The sequence below is a fragment of the Octodon degus genome, unplaced genomic scaffold (assembly GCF_000260255.1).
Source record: "Octodon degus isolate 3935 unplaced genomic scaffold, OctDeg1.0 scaffold00009, whole genome shotgun sequence".
In the NCBI taxonomy this organism is placed as follows: Eukaryota; Metazoa; Chordata; class Mammalia; order Rodentia; family Octodontidae; genus Octodon; species Octodon degus.
The window spans coordinates 29,888,838-29,905,741 of record NW_004524585.1 but is presented as its reverse complement, the minus strand read 5'-3'; the positions used below and the strand labels follow the sequence as shown (position 1 = coordinate 29,905,741).

General features: G+C 39.2%; 1 protein-coding gene across 1 annotated transcript in view; it reads right to left on the bottom strand.

Annotated features, from left to right (window-relative positions):
* Positions 1-1,575: 1,575 nt before the first annotated feature.
* The window catches only part of Ttc37 (tetratricopeptide repeat domain 37), a 79,843-nt gene continuing 64,514 nt past the window's right edge, over positions 1,576-16,904 (bottom strand). Inside the window, exons 39-43 of the mRNA XM_023707671.1 lie at positions 14,579-14,737; positions 10,089-10,241; positions 7,351-7,481; positions 5,087-5,210; positions 1,576-2,347 (exon numbers count right to left, since the gene is read on the bottom strand). Of these exons, the coding sequence (XP_023563439.1) occupies positions 2,273-2,347; positions 5,087-5,210; positions 7,351-7,481; positions 10,089-10,241; positions 14,579-14,737 (642 nt within the window). The 3' untranslated portion in view covers positions 1,576-2,272. The remainder of the gene's footprint in view (positions 2,348-5,086; positions 5,211-7,350; positions 7,482-10,088; positions 10,242-14,578; positions 14,738-16,904) is intronic.

Sequence of the window (16,904 nt, the reverse complement as noted above, 5' to 3'; positions counted from 1 at the left end):
AAGCTGGCACTCAGATACTAAATCACTGTGTTTTATTTAATGTGAGTTTTTTTGGTAAAAGTATAACCCACTTGACAAGTAGCAGGCACAAATAACTCTATTTGAAGATGCTGACTTCCACCACAGTGTTCTCCGAGCGAGGGCCACTTTCCCTCAGAGTCATGGCCCCAAGACTTGGCCTGCCTCTTCACCACATGAACCTCTGCACAACAGTTGCTCTCTGTGGTCTGCAAGCACAGCAGATCCCCCTGCCCATTCTTAAGGACTCCTCTGATTAAAATGGTTCCACTTGGATAAGCCAGGACGTGTAACCCATCACGGGTTACATACCTTCAGTCCCAGATGCCAAGTCTTTCGTCCTGTCTTCACAAGCTCAAGGGACCAGGACACGAATATGCTTAGAGGTCAGAACTCTGCCCACCACAGGCTGAAACAGCAAGAAAACTTTCATTTCCACCTTATCTCCAGAACAGTTAATATTCTAATGCTTTTGTAACGTGTATTACATACAGAGAAAGACGTGGCAAAGAATGAGGGCCAAATTAACTGTGTAAATAATGCAAACTCAGTAAAGACCATGACACACACATCACGTCCCAGTCCAGCGATGCAATATAGAAGCCCTTCTTTGCTTCTGTGCATATTCCAATTTTGATGTTCCCTTCCCTGGAACCATTTCCCTTCCCTAAAACAAATAGGCATTTTCAATTCTAAGTTCAAAACTATTAAGAAAAAGATATTTTAAATTATCTTGTTTGTTAAAGGGAAAAAAATTCCAACATCAGAACACTTTGAACTGTGATAACATTTCTAGAAAACCCAGCTACACACCATTAATGGTCTTGTGTAGGTAAGATCTTACTTTCTAAAACAAAAACAGGGCACATTTTCTAAACAATTGTTCTGACTTTTATCTGTGTGGAGCCACTCTGGGCTGCTTCAGGGCAGGGCATCTGAGGACGCCGCAGGACAGAGCCCTGCTGTCTAGTGCAGCTGCACAGAGCACACACATGCGCACGTGACAGGACAGACACCATGCACGCGCCATGCGGTTCTGCCAGCATACAGAATGGTGTGTGACAATGGCCAACAGAAAGGCCAAACAGTAAGAGCGTGCTTGCTGCTGCCAATGCCGGCAGACTTTCTTCCGCCTAGGGACCTCACCTAAGAAAATACCCCCACAGCCCTCAACTCAAACATTATTTCAACTACACAAAGGGAAACTGTTCTACCGTATATGATACATGAATGTATCCTTAAAAAGTACATAAACAAAAGTAGAGGAAGCAGCTCCTCCAGCAAACTGACAGTCTGTTCGTACACCGTAGCTGAGTTCTGTACGTTACGACCAGGAACAAGGCAGGAAGGCTGAGCAGCCTCTGTCCACAGGCACCCAGAGAGGGAGGATGCAGGACCCGCAGAAAGACAAGGGCCAACTTGGTCAAAATCCCCACGCTCTTTAACATGCAAACACTAAAACATATCTGAAAACCACAACATGTTAGGGGAAAAAAGATACTGTACTTTGAAGTTTTAAAATTTAAAATTAAGAAATTATGCCTCATATTGACACTACAAAAGAAACAAAACACTTTTTTTAATTTCAGAAAGTTCAAGTATTTTCATAATTGAAGGAACTGCATGATCGATTAAATATTGTCAGCATTACTTTCCACCAAGTTCCCATGACAGCTTTTAACTGCAGGCAACACCTGAGTGTTCTGAATTACAAAAACACATCCAGCAGCAGCCCAGGGCCCACAATGACAGCGGCTTCCTCAGTAGAAGCAGGAAATGAAACACTAGCAAAATAGGTTACAGGATGATTTGCATTTCATGATGACTTGGCCTGGGGAGCTACAGGATTCACAGGAGAAAGTAAATCCTCGAATTTATTTTTTAACAAATGAAAATTCTGCTTTAACATAGTATTTATAAAATGACTATAAAGGCTTTACTATAAGGCATTACCAAAAAATGATACCCTATTATGTATTACGCAAGATGCAGAGAATAATGGCTTAGAAAAACAGCAACTAAGAGAGTCACGGTTTTCTTTTCATTTTGGACTTGCAAACTGAAGATGTTTTTCAGGTTAAAATCTGATTAAGAGTCAATGAAAAGTTACATCCCTATGTTAAGAACTTCAGCTCCCTTAGATTAAAAAAAGAAAAAAATATGAATGATTATAGTTTTAAAATATGTTGCTTTGGGGAAAAGTCTTGATTCGTTGCTTCATTCTGCTAACTACTCCTTTACTTCTTTAATACAGCTATTGCGAGGATAGCTTTTGGTTCAGTTCCAGCGCTCTTGTGTCTCCGTGAGTTTCAGCATTTTTTACCAGCACCTGTGGGAAATCATACACGAATGTTAGCGTCTGCGTTTACTAATAAGATCGATACGCATTTAGACTCTGAGACGTAGCAATCTTGAAAAGACAACACTAAACTACCTAAGAAAAAGGGACTGCATGCAATCTTTGTCACTTGGCTGAAATAAATTTTTTAGTCAAAGCTAACATAAGAGCAACACAATTTGCTAGCATTGTGATAACATTCTGCCTATTATTACTGGCATCCCTGTATAAAATGAAAGGTTTTTGCCAGGCATGGTGGTGCATGCCTGTAATCCCAGCACTCGGGAGGCTGAGGCAGGAGGATTGCCATGAGTTGCTACATAGTGAGCTCAAGGCCATCCTGACACTGTCTCAAAAAAAAAACAAAAAAAAACAAAACAAAACAAAAAAAAAAAAAACACAAAGAAAAAAAGACAGACAGAGAGACAGGCAGGCAGGCAGACACAGACTTAAGGTTTTTTTGAGTGGCCTTACCAAAACACTTAGACATGACACTCTATTTAGTGTGTGATGTCTAAACTCTTACCAAAACGCCCGCTTCATATACAGAGCTGTGCAAACGACACATCTCTCCTTCAAGACCACAGTTTAGGATCTAGACTCCAGGTTTTAGGGTTTATCAAGAACCTTCCTCAGTTTGCAGAAATTCTACAAACTACAAAGGCTACACTTCAGGTAAGCGTTCACTGACTGACATGTCCTTCGGTCATTCAGTGCCAGCACTGTGAAGTGCCTGAGATTCTGCTGCGCCTGCAAGCTAACAGGGAAGCCCATGACAGCTGCACAGTGCTGCCAGAAGACAGGACTCCCGCATCAGAGAAGCAAACGGAAAGGACATCAACATGTTGGTATCTACCCATGGCTCGTAAGCTGGACAAGGCTGTGTGGATGATACGTAGCGTCCTTCCGACATGCAGCCGTGCTATACAATGGGAACCCTGAGCCACAGAGACTAAAATCTCTTAGGATGGGTGGCTGAATGGAGTAAAGTAATGCACGTGCGCTGCTGTCCAGAGAGACAGCATCTCTGTCTCCCATGGCTGCTCACTGTGTATTTCTCAAAAGACAATTTAGAGCACAGAATAACCAGGACCCCTACTCTCAGGACATTCAGGAATACAGCAGACCCACAGTAAACTATTTCCCAACACGTACGTGTTCCACCTTCAATATGTTGATTAGAATGGCTTTCTACAAGAACTGTTTTCTGTACAGTTTCTTTAATATGGTCTATTGTACCAAAAGGAAAATAAATTTTTTATTAGTTTTCACTGTGTTTCTGAAATTGTTGGCTAAAGTTAAGGAATCTTAACTATATCTTTATCTATATCTATCTATATCTTTATCTATATCTATCTATATCTTAACATTTTCCAAAAAAAAAATTCAAATACAAATATGTTTATATATTTAGATACAGTTATCCCATAGAGAGCAAAAATTGTCACATTTGCTTTATAGGAAAAACAAGAATAGCTGAGTGTGGTGGTGCACACCTGTAATCCCAGCACTCAGGAGGCTGAGGCAGGAGGATTGCTGCAAGTTTGAGACCAGCCTGGGCTACAAAGTGAGCTCAAAGCCAGCCTCAACTGCAGAGTGAGGCACTGTTTCAAAAAGATAGGGAAAAAAGAAGAAAAAAAAAAAAAAAAACAGGAAGCAGCAAACTGCTTTCAAAGACAACATGAACCCCTCATCAGATCCTGCCTCCTCTGCCCCAGAGATGGTCAGCCTACACAAGTTCGCAAAACACAACTCAAAACAAAGTGCCAGTACTGCAATTCAACTTGGGTGCTGAAATTTTACTTTAGAAAAACACAACTCATACATGAACACTGTTTATCTTAAAAGAAAACCACAGCTATCATGAGTTTTCCTGCTGCCCCCCCCCGTGGCCTATCTACCTGTTTGTTGCTGCATCAATGGCCATAAAATATTGTAACCAGCACTTGTTACTTTGGTCCTTTTTTAAACCTACACAGCACACTAAAAAAACTGTGTCATCCACAGTTTCACTCCCTACTTCTGGAAAGCAGACCTCAGGGGTCACTTGACAATGTGTAGAAGACATTTTTGGCTGGCAAGGTAGGCAGTAGTGGGGTGGAGGCCAGAGTTACGAGGGACGCTGCTAAGTGCTCAATACCATATGGACAGCACCTACTACCGACAAAGGATTGTCCAGTCCAAGCTTTCAATGGTGCCGAGGCTGGGAAGCCCTGGATTACACGAACTGCAAAGGGTGCCTCCCACTCCCCAACAGGAAAGGAGAAACACAAGCAAACAACACAGTGCCGCTGCTGTCGTGTCACTACAAGACCACGGCCAGCTCACTCATCTCTCCTTTGGCTTTTCTATTGTGACCTGCCTTTGGCTGAAATATTTTATCTACCCACTTCTAAAGACAACAAAGATAAATAAAGACAGTGTAGTTAATTCACACCTTTCTGATTACAAAAAAAGCGAACCATGACTCCTGGCACTGCCTCAGGCTGACCGTAGGTGGGCATATGTCTGGACCACGTAAGAGTTTTAGGTCAGCATCACTCGACTTTTCATGTCATAGGCACCATGACTTTTCTATTTTCAAAAGATATAATAGTAGACATTGTAGTATTTGTTGATCAACAAATTACATGGCTCACTTTTTCAATTATAAAGTGGAGCAATTTTGAAAAATAATACTACACCTTTAGGTCCAAGGTCAGATATCTTAAATAAAAATCAATGCCTTACCTCAATAAGCTCAGAGTCATTTTTGGCATGGAGATGTCTCAGCAGATACCAACGTGCAGTAGATGCGATTGATTTGGGGTAGCCAGGCTGGTACACCACCCTCTCCAAGAGTCGTCGTGTCTCTCTGGAAGAAAAGGGACCTCTTTAGTGAAAGCATGTAAACTGACATGAGACACTTCGTATATGATGTTACTATTGTATGCATTATTTTCTTTCTCCTTCATCTGCAGATGTGGTATCTGATTACTTTGTGATTTCTTATTCAGGTAATAATAAGGGTTATAGGGCTTGCAAGACAGCTCAGAGGACTAAAGCGCCTGCTTAAGCAAGCACAGGGACTTGATCCCGAGCACCACATGCCGCACCAGCGCCACCCCCCCCCCCAGGGCGGGCTGAGCCGGCCTCAGAGTCTGGGCGTGGGGCGCATGCCTGTAGTCTCAGTGCTGGGGAGGCTGAAAACAGGAGGATCACTACAAGTCTTAGCTGCGTAGTGAGACCCTGTAACAACCAAATACATTAATAATAATAATAATAGTAATAATGGTTAACATTTATTAAACATTTACCATGCACTCTCTACTATGCTAAGTGTTTTACACACATGATCATATGCAGTATTCGCAACCTCATCAGATAGGCTGCCGTGTCTATTCCCACCGAAGATAAGGAAATCAAAGCTCATGCCGAAAAGAATGTGGAAAAGATGAGTGTTCTACTGCTAGCCCACTGAAGGCAAGCATAAATGCAGTCAACGGATAATACAACGGTGACAGAGCGTAGGACAAGAAATACTTAGCATCTGCGTGAGAGGTTTACAAAGATGTTTTCAAGGATAAGCACACTATATAAACACACATGGTAGGCTAATTAGTAGTTACGTTCTATTTCTTTCTTTCTTTCTTTACTAACATTTCTGACTGACACTTCTGTATTGGTAGAAACAACATATACAGTAGTAACGTAAGAGCTGCTAAATCGAATCTCCCAAGTAGGAACTAAAGAACTTGCCTAAAGGAAGTTTTTGCACAGGAATTACATAGTCAGCTTTTTCCTAGGCTGCTCTTTTTTGGGTTAAGTTTGGGACATGATAAAAATTATGGGAGCTGGGGAGATGGCTCAGTGGAATAAGTGCTTCCCTGGCAAGTGCAAGGACCTAAATTCAATCCCCAGTTCCACAAAAAAAAATATGGGGGTTGTTAACAGGTTTATAGAGGAGAGGAAATATGTGCTAAGCTTTTCACGACATCCATCAATGAAGGAGTTCACTGCAAGTTTATAAGCTAAGACATTACTCGGTGAAATCAGCCACGCACATATACACACACACACACACACACACACACACTGCCAAAAATAAACAAACTGGGTGTGGTGGTGCACGCCTGTAATGCCAGCACTCAGGAGGCTGAGGCAGGAGGATTATTGTGAGCTCAAGACCAGTCTGGGCTACAAAGTGAACGCAAGGCCAACCTGAACTGCACAGTGAGATGCGGTCTCAAAAGGACAAAATAAATAACAATAAAATGCTGAAATTGCTGATTAGTTACGTGGGTCTTAATTTTTCATCCCTACCTGGTGCCATGTCTTTCACACAGATCTTTATATTAGTCCCTCTCTCTACAATATCTACTCTGTCCCAGTAATGTTTGTTCCAAATGACTTTCACTAGTCACTGCTTTGTACTGAGTGCTGTCTATTAGCATCTAATCTTGTTTTAAGAATTTTAAAATACTTTTGCCTATTTATTCATCCATCTGGCCTCTAGGTAATTTGCCTCACGTTAGTTTGGTCTACATCTCCACCCTCCAACAAAAATATTGCTAGACTTTTTATATTTTAATTTGAGCCAGTTTTAGGTTTCTACATATGAAATCTTTCAATATTTTACATTTTTCTCTACCTACTGCCTGAGAATTTCTGTTAATGTTATCTCAAAGTTGGGCATTCTTGATTTTGATTCTGGAATGCACGTTACACTTGGTGCATCCTAAAACAGATGAGAACAAGGACTTTCTCACTTGAAACACTGTGACATAAAACCTCTGATATCTGCATCAAACTTCTTTAAACAAATAAAACATTTTTTCCCCTTACTACCAAACTTTAACCAAACATTCTAGAGGAGACAGCAATAAAAGAGTGACTTGAAAATTTATTAGCTGGTTAAACCAATTATACATCTTTCCTTGACTGTTTTTGGAAAGACTAATGTGAAGCAGAATTCATTTCCAAGAAAAAAAAACAACAACAAAGATTCTCCATACCTTGCCCCCATTTTGCGGTTGAACTGTAATAAAGCTTGCAAAAGAACAGCCAGCGGACAAAAGCAAAGTTTCGAGGCCTCGGTTGTAGCCTCTTGCACCAAGGATGGCCAATGATCACTGGAAACGTTAGCCTTTATGAACACAGGGTAAAGATTAGCTCAAGTTTTTGACACATTTGACTCAAAAGTATACAATTCCATTTTTATTTATTGAGACTCTAAGGAAGAGAATTACTAAAAATGATTTAAGATCTGATCCTGGTCCTTATGGAGCTACAAAGCAGGATAGACTGAGATAAAAGGCTTCCTAATGGAAATATCATTCTAAAAATACTAAAACATTTGTTTAAAAATGCATTATTATACCATAATCGGAGGATAAAATCAGTCAGTAAGCTTTCGGTCTACCAAACGTACAAAATTCAATTTAAGTTAATTAACTCTTTAGTACTGTTGAAACATTTCAATAAAACCACGATAGAAAGTACATGACAGACCAGAGATATTAAAGTTGTCAACACTGAAAATTGTAAAAAATCACCTTATGGGGTAAATGCTTATATGAATTACTTATACTACAAATTAATTTAATTATATAATTATATAAAATAATATATTTATAATATGCATTGCCTCAAAAATAACATATCACTGGGGTTGTAGCTCAGTGGTATAACACTTGCCTGGCTTTCGCAATTCCCAATACCACAAAAAAAAAAATAGATGAATAAAAATAAATGATTTATCTAAGTATTTCCTAAAAAACAGTAACTGAAACTAAATGCTACCTGAACCAAGAAGAAGAAAAAATGCAGCAAAATGTTTTCATTAAAAGCCTTAAAATGTAAGCAAGATTTCTTAATTACAAGTATCCATTATATACATCTGAAGTAAAGTCAATATAAGGACTGAATATAGAGTCCACTTCACTTTGAATAGTCAATCCACTGAGTCAATACATAGTCCATTTCAAACACTACATTTTAAGAAACAAATGTTAGAGCACTATTCCCTGAGAGCAGCGCGGGCAGCTGTATGTGTGTAATCAAAGAACAGAAGCGCAATGAATCCTAACAGAGGACAAGGCTGCGGGGCGCCTTCCATAAATACAGGAGCCGTGAGACTTGGAGCATGCGTAACAAAGATACAAGGGAAGGCAAGGACTTAGAAAACTGTTCCTAACAACTTTTCAAACCTACATCACAATACTTTCATTGATGCTTTCAATAACTCACTCCCTACATTTCAAGAAATATGAAGCTAAAGTTAGCCCAAAGATGAGTGTATAAGACAAAAGTTCCTATTTGCAGCAAGCATACTGAATGATGTGATCAGAATGGACTTTTAGTCTGCCTGCTCCTATCACTTTAAAATTTATTGGAAGAAGACTTTTACTCTGTCCCTGGATATAAACTATAGCAGGCCCTGTGCCTCTTCTATGATCATTTTTCTTAGATTCATTTATGAACAGCCTCAATTAAAATGCCTTTCTTTTTCAGTATTTCCATCTCCATGCACAGCCAGTATGTGCTGCCTGCTCCCCGTTCCCTCAGCTCCCAGGCTGAGCTGTCTACACGCAGCGCAGGAGGCCTCGTTCACCCAGCCCAACACTCCCATGTCCTTCTAATCACAGCCTCGGCCCCTCCTGAGTGGTACCACAGTAAGACGCTGGCGGCTTCTCCAGGTCTGACAGCCACTTAGAACTGTGTCTCGTGCTGGCTATATCAGAGGCTCCTCCCCTCCTGGCAGTTGCTCTTCTGTAGGTCCAGTGGGATCCATGGGACACAGTGCAAACAGAAACATATAGCACTCTGCTCAAAACTTAAGAATTTCAGGATGGTGACCACAGAGCATTAACCAAGTGCAGAGCCCAGTGTAGCCATAGAAGATGCAGATTCATGGCACCAGGCCTGTTCTTCTGTAGGTCCACTAACCTAGACAAATGCAGGACAGTGCCTCATGTGCTGAGAGTTACGAAAAATCTCTCCTAAAGAATATCCTATTGAAATAGCGAGGAAAGAAATCTTTTGTACAAAAGTACCCTAATTATTTACGTTATCTAGTCTCAAAGAGGTAGACCATAACTTTCCACTCCTTAAGTGTGGCCTGTCTAGCCTAAAATATAGAAAACATGATATAGGAAGGAGATGTAAATAACTTAATAAGGAAAAACCTGGTGATAATAGCAGGAACTGGGAATACTGTATATGAGACTCCTGTACTTTCTGTGAATCTGAATCTATTCTATAGTTAAAAGTATATTTTAAAAAGAAAAAAAGAATTAATTCCTATTGAATTAAGAAACATTTAAACTGTTAAATACTAGCATCTTTGTCAAAGATGAGCAACAGAGTTTAATACTAATTTGTACCACCAAGAAACAAAAAATGTATATTCTACTACAACTCAACTACTAAAATTACAATCTTTTAAAAATATTTTTATTTTTATATTTATTTATTTGCAGTACTGGAGATTGAACTCAGGACCTTGCGCTTGCCAGGCAGGTGTTTATTCTACTGAGCTATCTCCCCAGCCTCAAATTATAATCTTAGCATATTCCCCAAGTAACGATGGTTTTTCTGCTGTAGTCCTCATCCTTCAAGTCTACCAAGAGGTCACAATGGAAAACGATGAGACGCCAGGAATTCCATGAAGTAAAACTGCACAAAAGGTTTTCATTTTAAAAGGAGACAAGGGAATCAGGCCTTCCTGAAGGTAACTACAACACAATCTCACCATGCAGACTTGTAGTGCAAGCAGCGCTAGCTTCAACAGACTCGAGAGCTTCCCGCTCCAGCTGCCCTGCTGGGACGCCACCTGGAGGCTCTTTCTGTAACACATCTCCGCAGCGCTCAGCATTCCTTGAGACTGATACACTTGCGCCAGCCACTGAGGAACAGGAAGGGATGGGGGCAAGGGATTTCAATTCCGTGTGCAGCCTGCTTCCCCACTCGCAGCACATGCAGTACTTTCTGATGAAGTCAAATTTTTCTGTAATTATCAGTAAGGTCTACGCCCTAAAACATAAAAATTACACCCAAAAAAGGGGTGTAATTACATTGCCCGTTCTATTGGGAACAACCCAATTGCGTATCTAGTCTGACGTTACAAGTCTCCTATGGCAGTAAAGGATAAAATCAAAACATCATCTGAAATCCGGTGTATTACATAAATACTAATCAAAAAAAGTTTGTGCAGATATTACATCTATAGCTAACACAAGAATTTAAGACAATCATTAAGTGGTAAAGTGGGATACTTTATAGTAATTCCATTCAGCATAAATACTATATATGTATATACATAATAAAAGAATTCATCAAACAAAAGTTGATGGAAATGAAGGTAGACAAACCCAAATCACAATTGGGAGGAATATTTTAACACTCTATCTCAGGGAAAACAAACAAACAAACAAAAAAAAAAACCCTCTATCTCAACAGCGATAATAAACAAACAGTAAATAAGTAAATGTAAGAAGATTTAAACAACCAGCTTGCATCAAATGGCATATTTCGAAGACTACATTCAATAACTGCTAAGGAGCTATTCTTTGCAACTACACATGCAACAATTACCACAGCTGACCATATGTTAGATCATAAAACAAATCTCAAAGACCAAATGTATACAAAGTATGTTCTGATTAACTAGAATTAAACTTGAAATCAATAGCACAATATCTAAGAATACTCCACATTAATAATTTTGTAACATACTTTATTTAAAAATGAGTGAAAAAAATGCCAATGGAAATTAGAAAATATTCTGAAGACTGACAAATGAAAGCACTACATAAAATTTTGTGGGATTCGTATATTAGAACACAAAATTTTATGTTGAGAAGCTGGGGAAAAACAAACCCCCAAAAGTAAAGCAAATGAAACAGAAAAGAGGAAACATCATTAGTATGTAAAAAAGGAATAATAAAAGTCAACAAAACAGAAAGTTGGCTTTTTGAAGAGTCATAAAATTGCTAAAGCTAGCCAAAGAAAATGAGAACCAAGAGGCTGGGCATAGTGGCACGCCCCTGCAATCCCAGCACGAGGGAGGCTGAAGCAAGAGGATCGCTGAGAGTTCAAGACCAGCCTGGGAGACCCTACCTCAGAAAGACAATAAATAAATAAATAAATACATACATACATACATACATACATACAGGACTGGAGAGATAGCTCAGAGGCATAAGCACCTGCCTGGCAAGCACAAGGTCCTGAGTTTGATCCCCAGTACCAAAAAACGAGAGAGAGACAGACAGAGACAGACAGAGACAGACAGAGACAGACAGAGACAGACAGAGACAGACAGAGACAGAGACAGACAGAGAGACAGAGACAGAGACAGAGAGAGACAGACAGACACAAACCACCAATATAAAAAGAGAAATTTATTATTAATCTTGCGAACATTGAAGAAGATACAGTATTATGAAAAATTTTATACCAGTTAAGTCTAAAATTGAGATATAATGGAAAAAGTCTCTGCAGCTCACCAATACTTAAAAAGAAACATGAAATCTTAATTGCATATACACATGAAATTTCATCTGTAATGTAAAACTTGCCCTGAATAAAATTCCTGGCCTAAATGGCTTCAATAGTGAATCCTTGTAAACAGTTAAAAAACAAGATATCTTTTATACAAACAGACTTCTTCAGAAAATTAAAACAGAATTATATATAATACTTAACAGTTTAGGGCCAGGGAGAGAGCTCAGTGGATTAAGTGCTTGTCCGGCAAGCGCAAGGTCCTGAGTTCAATCCCTGGTACCACCAAAAAAATAAATAAATAAACCTTAACAATTCAGGAGAGCATTTTTTCTTTAATTCTCCCCAAATTAAAGTACAAATGCCACACAGTTTCAATAAAGAGAGGGCTTTTGTATATGCATGTAGAAATCAACAGTTCATATAGAAACGCGTAAGTTCTAAAATCACTAAGAGGAGAAGCAAAAAGTTCGACATTTTAAACACTATGAAGTTATAAGCAAAAGTAGAAAGAACAAAAAACAATAGAAAGAGCTAAGAGACCGACACATACATAGTTACTTGACACATATGTAGTTAACTCATTTATGAGTGATCTTTTCAAAGAACAGGTAGATCAGTTAGATATTCACATTAAAAATTAATTTTGACCTGTTCAACATTCACAAAATAATTCTAGGAGAAACCATGGGTCTAAATGGCAAAAATAAAACAATACAAGTTCTAGAATAAAACATTAAAAGAAAACCTTTATGAACTTAGAATAAGCAAGAAGTTTTTAAATAGAACACCTAAATAAATCAATAAAAATAATCAAGTACCTTACTAAAGTTAAGAAATGTTATCAAAACCTAACAGTAAAGTACTTAAATGGATTCCAATAATCTGTTATAAATAATTAATTTATTCCCTGAGATAAAAAGCCTACTAAAAGTATGTAAAGGCACCAAAGAAAAGGAAGATATCTGCTAAGCCAGGTGGAGTCACTCAATAGCATTGGCCATCAGGTAAATGCAAGTTAAAACAACCGAAAGACACCACATCTACAAATCTACCGAAATGAGAGAAAACAGCAGAACGCTCACACAGTGCAAGTGCGAGTACGAACTGGGGCAAACAACTTGGGAAGCTGCTCAGCAAGTTCTCCTAAGGAAAATGTGCATATATCCTTGTGCCGTCAAGAGAGGCCACGGACAGTCAAGCAGCATTTGGTGGGCTATACAGACATATATGGTGCAGTAAAAGGGATAAACATACATGTACAGAATAGGAAAAGCATATATAGATAGATGGATACAATATATCCTGAAATTGAAAAGTTATACCCACACAAAAACAGACATTCCAACAAACAAAGGCCATTTCAAACAAGAGGAATCTCACAGACACGCTAAATAAAAGTAGCCAGACAAAAATGAACATTCCATTTACATAAAGCCTGAAAACAGGCAAAACTAGACAGAAGTGGCCAAATCAGAGCAGCAGTTCCTTGCTGTGGGAGTGGGGTGAGGCCTCAGGGAGGAAGGCAGCTGGGGGAAGCGCCGGGACGCTGAAAGCCTCGACATGAGTGGAACGTAAACACGTACATACACGTGTAAAAATTCAAGGTGTTCTTTTTTCTTAAAACTTTAATATAAAATAAAACACACAATCTCTTGAACTTTTTCCTTATTATCTGATCTGTCCTTCAGCTTCTTCCCTTTTAGTATGATAAGGTAATTAGTCCCATGATAAAGAATGGGAAATCTGTATCTAACTGGCCTTAGACATAAAGCATCTAGATCTCATTTGTCAAACTCAGTCTAAAAGAGGGAAAGCAAGAAACCATTTCTTCAAGGATTAGAGTAAAAACGGATGCTCAGCTTGTGTAACTTACCTGTCCAATGCCATTAGATACATACTTAAGTCAGAGGTTAATAGTTGATACAATGACAGCACAGAAAAAAAAAAACAAATTATAGTAAAATAAGCTTCTACAAAATCTGTACCAAAGGTCTCCAATACTTTCTCTGGACACAGAAAGAAAGACAACAGGCTGAAATAAGTGATTACAGGCTTCTTTGTATTTCATTGTCAAAAAGAATGGTAGACACAAAGATCGGTGTATTTCACTCTAGTAGACAGCGCCAGTTAAAAAGCCAATAACCTGCTGATATAACCATCAGTGCTGAAAATGCCTATCTCTAAAAGCACTGAACACCCACTAAAATCTTGGCTATGGATTACGTTAAAAGAGCAGGACAAGAACTACACACATCCTTTCCAAAGGCAGAGTTTAAAAACCACAATAATATCCTTATTACAAAATTCCCGCAGGGGCTGGGGAGATGGCTCAGTGGAATAAGCGCTTCCCTGGCAAGCGCAAGGGCCTGAGTTCAATCCCTGGTTCCACAAAAAAAAAAAAAAAAAAAAAAAAAAAAAAAAAAAAAAAAAAAAAAAAAAAAATTCCAGCAACATTTCTTTAACTCTCTTTCCCCATGTAAAAGACAGTATTTTTCCACTGTTTCAAATTGAGGAAAATTGTATAACCAATAATTAAGTTTTGAAGCATTTAGTAATGGGTCCTAAATTAGTAATAAACTTCTTTGGTGCCTCTAACCACAGTATCCCCGACATTCTTGAAACTGATAGACATAGGGTGAGTTTAAAATCAAGAGTTAAAGGAGCATGGAGCATGTCCCTGACCCCAACTGATACCATGGAGCTGGAACTCAGGACTCGGAAAAGGAGACAGCTTACCTGCCAGGCCGGAACAGAGGTGGAGTTGGACATGACTGTTTTTTGCAGCTCCTCAAGTACAGCATCTGGGAGTGGCTTTTGTGACTCTAGGAGTGACTTACACTGAACTTGTCTCAAAAGTAAGATGACAGCTGGTTGATCAGGGTTACTCTTTAAGTTCTAAAAATTAAACCCCAAATAGGATTAAATCAAATGCAGTCTTACATAATAAAGGTCAAAGTGCTGGGAAATTTCTCCTGTAAGGCTTTTCACTCTGAACTACAGACTAAATAAATAAAAGACTATACGGCTTAGAAATATCAAGGCTTACATTTAAGTGACATTTAACACAAGTAATGATATTATTGTGGTAAATAAATCATTCCTTTTAGCTTTCATATGTTCCCTGACTAGGTTCGTTCCCAGGTGATATCTTGCAGAATGTGAGTTCTGAAAGTAAAGAGCTAAACTAAGAATGTGAAATAAGAGGGAAGGCTGTCACTGTTGGGCTGGAGCAAACTGTAACGAAACTATAAAGAAGGAAAGATGGATTTTCTTTTCTTTCTCAAACTCTTAAGGAAGATATTTACTCCATGTCTTTCTTCTTGGGCAGTTGGAATAAGAGCAATCACTCATTCTGTCATTCTCCTAAGCTTTTTTTTTAACTGGGGATCAAATTTAGCACCTTGAACCTGCCAGGCAGGCGCTTCTCTCCTAAGCTTTTATATCCTAAACTACACAGACACAGAAATAAAATACACATGGACATGGGCCTCCTTCCATATATAAATGGAAGAAGTCTTCCTTCTCTCCCTCCCATCCTTGTCCTCTTTCCTTCTTAACTAAAGCTGCTTCTTTGCAGACAGGATCACATACATAGAAAAAGCTTAGAACATCAACAAGAACAGCTAAAACTGAGGGCTGCGAGACAGCTCAGTGGACTAAGCACCTGCTTAAGAAAGCGCAAGGATCAGGGTCGATCCTGGGCACCACATGCCCTACAGGCCCTGTCCCCAAGGGCAAGCTGAGCTGGCCACCGAGTCTGGGGTGGTAGCGTACACCTGCAATCTCAGCGTTGGAGAAGCTGAGACAAGAGGATCACTACGAGTCCGAACTGCACAGTGAGACCTTGTACCAAATACATTTTTTAAAAAAGAAAAAGGGCTCATGAGTTATCCTTTATTCTAGTAGATAGCAAAAAGCAAATTTTAACTTATGCTTAGTAAACGCACCTCACAATCTGTCCTGAACTTCTCTCAGAAGGATTCCTTACATGAAGGAAAAACGGTATTACTCTGCTTGTCAGCGAACTGACCAAGGGGAATTTTAAAAGCCCATTTTCCTTTCTCTGCAAGATTTATACTACTCTTTCAAAAAACATTTCTAAAAGGACAACAAAAATCTCCCTGGTAAGCATTTATGAAACACAACGTTTACAAGAAAAGCCATATTTAAAACTCTCCTTAACTACTAAGTTATTTAAGTAAGTTTATGAAAGTGATTCCTTCATTCGATGATCATTTTTGAGACCCTACTATGTGTTAGGCAAGGTAAGAATTTACTCAGATTCCGCAAGCATAGCACCTCCAGGCTGTAAAAGCTGAGTAATGAGCAGGTCCAGCCTGTTGGTCTGTAACTTCCACACCTATTCTATGTCAGTGATGGAGAAGACCGAGCGCAGAAATGCAACCCCAAACCAAGTGCCCACACTGGGATTAAACCGGAATGGTGAGGTTTTAGTTTAGAAAGAAACAGCTCTACATTAACACCTTTGTCTTAAAAGAAAAACACAGAACCGGCGAGACAGCTCAGCAGACTAAAGTGCCTGCTTAGGCAGATGTAGGGGCCGGGGTTCGATCCCTGGCCTGCCATGCTGACCCTGCCCCCAGGGTGCGCTGAGACGGTGAGGGGACTGAGACTGGGTATGGTGGTGTGCGCCAGTAATCCCAGTGCTTGGGAGGCTGAAAAATAGGAAGGATCACTATAAGTCCAATCTGTGTAGTGAGACCCTGTAAACCCAGTGCTAAAAATCAAAATAAATAAATAAATAAATACATAAATACATAAATAAAAGAAAAACAATAACATGCATGCCATAAGTTCACCGGTTTTTTTTTTTTTAAACTGGGGATCAAATTCACTGTTCTATGTGGTTCAGACTTTGGAAATGAAGGGGGAGAACACAGTATTCTAAAGAGAGTAACCAGAAATCAAAGAAAAATATGTGCTGCCTGCTTCATAGTACTCAAGACCATCTAAGAGTAGAGAAGATCTATGAAGAGCTTGAGTGCTGGAGTCAGAAAAATGTAACTTCACACTGCACCTGTCCACTTCTAGTTCTAAGCTC